The 6,376-nt window shown below is 38.3% G+C and overlaps 1 protein-coding gene across 14 annotated transcripts in view; it reads left to right on the forward strand.

The window, feature by feature from the left end:
• The window catches only part of PPFIA1 (PTPRF interacting protein alpha 1), a 54,108-nt gene extending 49,142 nt beyond the window's left edge, over positions 1-4,966 (forward strand). For 12 of the 14 annotated variants that reach the window (XM_038137224.1, XM_038137226.1, XM_038137229.1 and 9 more), the window contains 2 exons: positions 1,179-1,249; positions 2,543-4,966. In XM_038137224.1, the coding sequence (XP_037993152.1) occupies positions 1,179-1,237 (59 nt within the window). In that variant the 3' untranslated portion in view covers positions 1,238-1,249; positions 2,543-4,966. The remainder of the gene's footprint in view (positions 1-1,178; positions 1,250-2,542) is intronic. The other 2 variants (XM_038137231.1, XM_038137238.1) reach the window with 1 other exon arrangement.
• The last annotated feature ends 1,410 nt before the right edge of the window (positions 4,967-6,376 follow it).

Below are 6,376 nucleotides of genomic sequence, written 5' to 3' on the forward strand. Positions count from 1 at the left end.
GTCCAAATGACCTTTTTGCTGCATAAAAGCATCTGCCTTGTGCATGGTTGTATTTATAACACTGTGTTTAACCATAGGGTGCTTTGTCATTTCAGGAATCTGTACTAGAGGTGGAGTTTCTTTTTTACATCACTGGAGTAACAAAATGAGACTCATAGCTAGAAATAAATGTAATTTAGGAAAGTAAAATGACAGCTTAGTAGGAGTCTTTTAATCACATGAAGCATAATTTCTGATGAGCAGCAATTAGACCAATATGAACCCCACTTCTGAAATGCAGTAAAATGCATTCAAAAATGATGTGAGTAAACCTCCTCAGATAATTTTGAGATGAGTAAAACTTCAGTAACAGATGCATTACCCTCCCTGCAGTGATTACTTCAGTATTGACCATACTTGAAATCACTGTTTTATTCATTGCTGTGTACTTAATGATCTTTGGGTATATGTGTGCACACACAGATATGAGTTAAAAAAAACCCAAACCAACAGAAGCAGACCCCAAAAATCTCACTTGGAAGTGGAGGTTGTCACATGAAGGATCTTGTCTGTTTAAAAACCTATTTGTAGCAACATAAGAATAAACTTTGACTTGAATTTAGTTTACAAAAGACATAGAGAAACAAATAAGAAATGTTTTTTTTTATTGGAACAGACAGCATGAGAACGCAATCTGTTGGAGTTGCCTCAGGTTCTGAAAACTCTTATTTATTCATAAAGCTCAAAAACACAATTTTTGCATCTGATGCTACTCTCAGTAAGCTCTTCTAAATTTTAGGTACTGTCATTAGCACAAAATATGTACCAAAATTCATGTGGGAAATTCTGTAAATGAAAGTAAGTTAAGTCTTTACCATGTAAAACCACTTTTTTTTTTTAATATTAGACATTTACAAACTACATAAAGTAGTAAATAACTTAGAAAATCACCTTTGCCAATTTTCTCTGTGCTAGTTGGCAAGCAGATTTTTTTTTTTAGAATACTTTTTGTTAGCCTGTGGAACAAGAAGTGGTTAATAATACAAACTGTAAAATAAATTCTGCTTTTCTAACTTGTAACCTTTGAGTTGGGTGAGTACCAAAGCTGTAATCACCATTGCTGTGGAGGGTTTTTTTTTTGTTTTGAAAACTAACATGCATGCTGTGTTCTGCATGTCTTCCCATGCTTCTTGGAATAGGCAGTGTATCAGGAACACAAAGATTGGATTCTGCCACAGTAAGGACCTACTCCTGTTAAAGCCTTCTCCTGGTGAGTAAAGCTGATAGGAATAACACTGAAGCAGATCTTTGTGAAATAAAGCAGCAGGGATTTTCCTATGGTGGTTTTACACACTTAGAAAATAGTCCAGGTTTTCAGGATAGGTCATATTGGAAATCTCGAGTTCATTTCCTACAGTAAGAGTGAGTGTTGAAATACTGGGTTTTGTCAGAACTGTGTTCCTTTTTAAAACAGCTTCAAAAAGGACCTGTGCTAAACAGCTCTGTAGAAAGTGTTGAAATCAAAGGCTGGATGAAGCACAGCTACTGGAAGTGGGGAGGGGGGGCAAGAGAATAAATTAGGGATGAAAAAATAATCCAGTGTGTGACACTGCAGCTCAGATTGTTGATCACTCAAAGTCTTTGCTTGGTCAGAGCTGTCTCACTAAAACAAGCTTCAGTACTGAATTGTTACAGGGATAATTGCAGTTTCCCAGTTCCTGGACCTCCATACCACTGTGATTGCTTGGATTTAGCTACCTGCAGCCTCAGTTTGGGGAGCAGTGCTGTTGATGTGTTGTAACACAAAGTCCATGTATTCTGGCTTGTGAAAGAGCTGTAGTCCTGTCTTTCTCCAGGATCTGGAATGTTTCTGCAGCAGCCTCTGCTGTATTTTCTCATGGCACAGTACTTCTCTCATTTTGGAAGCAAGCCCAAAAATGATTTTTTTTTTTTTACTACAATGAATTTTTAAAAATCAACTCAGTGGATCTTTCCCCCTCACTGATATCTTTCATGGACTGTAAATTGCCTGTCTTCTCTGCTTGCAGTGTCTTTCTTCTTACTGGTAGCATCCCTTCCAACTCATGTATTTGCTTCCTCAAATTCAGCACCTTTTTGCATGTATGAGTTGAGTTCTAAAGAGTTCTTACATGTGAAATGCTGAGAGAGGAAACTCCTGCACGTAGCAGCTCAGACCACGTGAGCGTGTCAGTTCATGCCTAATCTCAGGGGCTCTCTTTAAAGTATTTTTAGTTGCAAGAAACTGAAGTTTCAAGTCTCTCCCCCAGATTCTCCTCCCTGGTTCAGGATTTTCTGTAGTCATGTGATGTGGGATGGAAATCCTCGAGGCAGAAACATTTGCCCTCATTGCTTTATTTGCATTGCAGCTGGAGATTGCAGGAGGCAATAAAATGATATCCAGCATGGCATGGCAGTAATTCAGTGCATCACTGCTGAGCTGTTTGTGACAGTCTTGGAATGCAATGGTAGTTAAAACCTGCTAATGGAATCTTCTGTGTTTTTTTTTCTTTTTGTGTGTTGTTTTTGTTTGTTGTTTTTGCAGTTTACCCACACTATTTCTACCGGTGATATGCAGCATTTTCAACATTTGGAACCCTTAACCTGTTAATACTTGTTAAATGGACACTTTGAGATATTTTATTACAGAGTTTTTAATTAGCAAATAAATTCATGAGTACTATAGAGAAAATATTTTAGAATCTAAATGTTTCTTATATTTATGTGACTCGTCATTTATATAGTTACTTACTTTTTCTGTTTCTATTCAGTCTACAAATCAAATCATTGCTGATTTTTTATTCTAATTTTAGTCTTTCCAGCTGAATGTACTGTAATGCTTGTATGTATATGTCCCTATGAGCAATATAGGGTTTTTGTAAATTATGCAGTAACTGTAATTATCACTGTTTTTTAATAATGAAACTGAAGGTGAAAAGGATTTTAATACCTTTGTAAAAGTATCATGACACCGAGCAGTATATATTTTGTCTTTCGGAGCGCTTAGCTTAGATCTGAAAACAAGTCCAGCTTTTTTTCAGGTGAGCCTTTGTTGACCTAGGAGGGACGGTACACGAGTGTTGTTCTTCTCAGAGCTGTACCTTTGCACACAGAGGATGTGTCGAGTAGTGGCAATTTGTCCTTATTTAAAGTAGACCTGGTTGGAAAAGCTGGGAGGAGCTCCTGAGCCTGCGGGACGCGTTGTGGGAGCGACTGCCTCAGTGCTAACAGCCTCTGCTGTGTTTGTGCAGCGACTCTTCGCAGTGACTGAACACAAGCCATAAACCCAGGACTGTTTGTATTTTTGCTTTTCCTTCCCTGAGGAAGATAGACTTCATAATGATTCCTGGTCGTGAGCCACAGGCCACAGAGAGGTGTTTTTTTTTGTCTTAGACCTTTTTGCTTGAAAACACTTGGTGGAAAGATGCTGGTGGAACCAGTTCTAATGGACCAATCCTAAAGCACTGCAGCCTCCTGTCAAATGAGTAGTGAAAGATGAAGGTACAATGGGCTGAAAACTAAAGCAGTGCATCTTCTAATAAAGGCCTTACTTTTCTTACGTAAGTCATCCCTATGTGTTTTGTAAACTTGTTCTAAAGACTTGTCTGGACTTTAATTTGGATGGTTGTAGCCATTTGGGACTGTATGAGTAGAAAATGTATCTGACATTTGTAAATGGCATATTAAAAAGCCAGCAAGAATCTGTTCAGATGGTGCATTATTTATTATGCAACAATATATATAGCATGTCTTTTTTCTTATTTTGTTTTCCACTTTTAACTTGCTTGTAAAACTGAAATTCATTGTTACTGTTCTGTTTTTCTATTAATCTTTTGTGTATTTTCAGATTATGTAACAATATGTACAGTCTACTTTTGAACTATTTTTATCACAGTATTATTTATTGCTTTCAATAAAGTACTGATGCATTTTCCACTGCCAATAAAACACTATGGAAAAGCTAAGACCTAACTGTATGCAGGCAGAAACTTTGCAGTGAGTGGATATTGTCAATAAAGCATCTTAATGATTGCTGCCCTGTAGATCTGGTTTCAAATGATGACCTTTTTCCAGGAGCAAAAATATTCAATTAGATGTGACGTTTTCTTTGGAATTGTTTGAGTTCACATGCATTAATATCAGTTTTCTGGAAAAAAAAACTGCTTTATTGCCTACTTCTACTCATCTTTAGAGCTGTGATTTGCTTTTTTGAAATAATAAACCAGACCTGACACACAACTTCAGTGTATTCTGGTCCACATGGTGAAGATGGAAATGCTGTCCTAGACAGCAGGAACAGTAGCTTTGGTAATAAAATGAAATCATGGCCATAGTGATATTTGGGGAGCAACATAGGAGTTGAGGGAACCAGTGCAAAATGGGGTCACAATAGGGCTGTTCATGTCAATTTTGATATATTTGTAAACCATTTCATTGAGTAGAAGACAGAGGGATAAAGCTGCAGAATAATGAAAGGAGTAGTAAAGCATATGTCATCATGTCCTCCAGATCAACAGCAGGATGTGGAACGCCTGGAGAAACACTGCCATGGATGCTCTAACCCTTGTTCATTGATGCATCTCCGTTTGTCTGGCTTGTCTGTACGAGTTGCTGTCTGTTCATTTGCAGTCTCTTTTATATTCTCAGAGAATCTTATCTTTCTAGAAAAAAACCCTGAAATGGAACTGCAGAAGGAAATCCTGACTCGCTGCTCAGCTAAACTTTGCTGTTTAGAGAAACCTTGCCTAGGCGTTGCTGGTCACTGATGTGAGTGATAGTAGGTGTTCAAAGTCATGTATTGTTGCTTCTCAAAGTGAAACCAATGCGGGATAGACTTGTAAAATGTGAACAGAAAATGCGTTTATTATTTTGAGGCTGTAAAACCTTAACTGTTACGGAACAATGGAACTGATGTGAGAGAGGTAGAATAAATGAGTGAAACGGCGAAAGCTTTCACAAACTGGCAAAACTGTGTGTGGTGACTTCCTTCTGAGTTACACGGCAGAGCTGTGCCGGAGAGATCCAGAAAAACGTGTCTTGCTCAATTTTAATAACTCCCACACACCCTGCTGAAAGAAAACCGTGCACATGGAAAAGGCACCTGGGTCTGTTACAGTGAGCTTTAGATAATGCTCGATTAAATACAATGTTTTGTAAATTGCCAAATGTCTTTAAAGGCTTCAGTTGGAAAGAGGGCTGTAAAAATTAAACTATGCATCCTGTCTGTGTGCTTCAGAATTATCTGAGTGAACTTTAGACTTGCAACTTTTGCTTTTTTAAAGGACAGGGACTCTCAAAATTGATCTGTTAACTCTGTCTTTTAAACTGCTGTAGTAGTGTCTTGTCTTGTGGACAGTAGTGATTTATCATGCCAAGATTTGGGCAACAGGTAAATTAGTTCAAAGCAGAATTTATTTCTGGAGCTTGGTAGGCTAAAGATTGAGAGGGAGGGGCAGCAAAATTAATTTCCAGGTAAATAAAAATTCACACTAGATGTTTGGGAGTGGTACTTTTAAAAGAAACTAAAGAGCCACTTTGCCTTTAAAAGGAAAGTTTTTCACTTCCCACTGTCAGGATTGTAGCTTTGGTGCACAAATTATTCTTCATTTTGTCAATTTCATTGTTTGTTAATAGTAGGGGACTTGGGAGGGAAAGGGCAAATGTAGTTAACTGAGGTGGCAGTACCTTTTGGTTTTACAGCAGATGTTGGAGCAGATGGGTGAAAAGTGATATATAAATGTGGTTGGTATTTCTACCTGTACATGGAGGGACAGGTGAAGACTCCAGAAAGACACAGAAGAGACAGAAGTAATGCCTAAAGGATTGAGGTTCTCTGCACGTATGTTCTCCTCTAGCAGACAGTGTTTTTAGAATAAATTCAGCCCTTTTCAAATATGCTGTATTCAGTTTATGGGGTAAATCACACTGCATGTAATCCAGGAAAAAGTAACGAACTTATTTATGACACGAACTGGCTACATTTGGAATTAAGTTGTTCTTGTGTTCACCTGGATTTTTTATCATCTTGCCCTCTATTAGAGCTTGGATTTGTGTGTTTATCTGTAAAGTTTTTTTCGCTGGAAACAGCGTTCCTTGGGGTCTCCCCCTCCTCTAGAAGCGGCGAACAAAGCAGTACCTCATTCCACAGTGTTTTAAACCCCCGTAGTTTCCATTTTGGCATCCGTTTCATTTGGAGCGGATCCCAGCCACGGGGAAACCTTTTGCCCACTGATAAAAAGCGATGAGAACCCCTGGGGACGGAGTAGCTGCGACTTCCAAAACATGACGGTGCAAAAGCGAGTACTAAAAAACAAAGAAGGATGTTCACAACTGCACCAGCAACTCCCCTGTGGCCATTTTAAAACTACTGATACTGCGT

The sequence above is a fragment of the Motacilla alba genome, chromosome 5 (assembly GCF_015832195.1).
Source record: "Motacilla alba alba isolate MOTALB_02 chromosome 5, Motacilla_alba_V1.0_pri, whole genome shotgun sequence".
Taxonomy (NCBI): domain Eukaryota; kingdom Metazoa; phylum Chordata; class Aves; order Passeriformes; family Motacillidae; genus Motacilla; species Motacilla alba.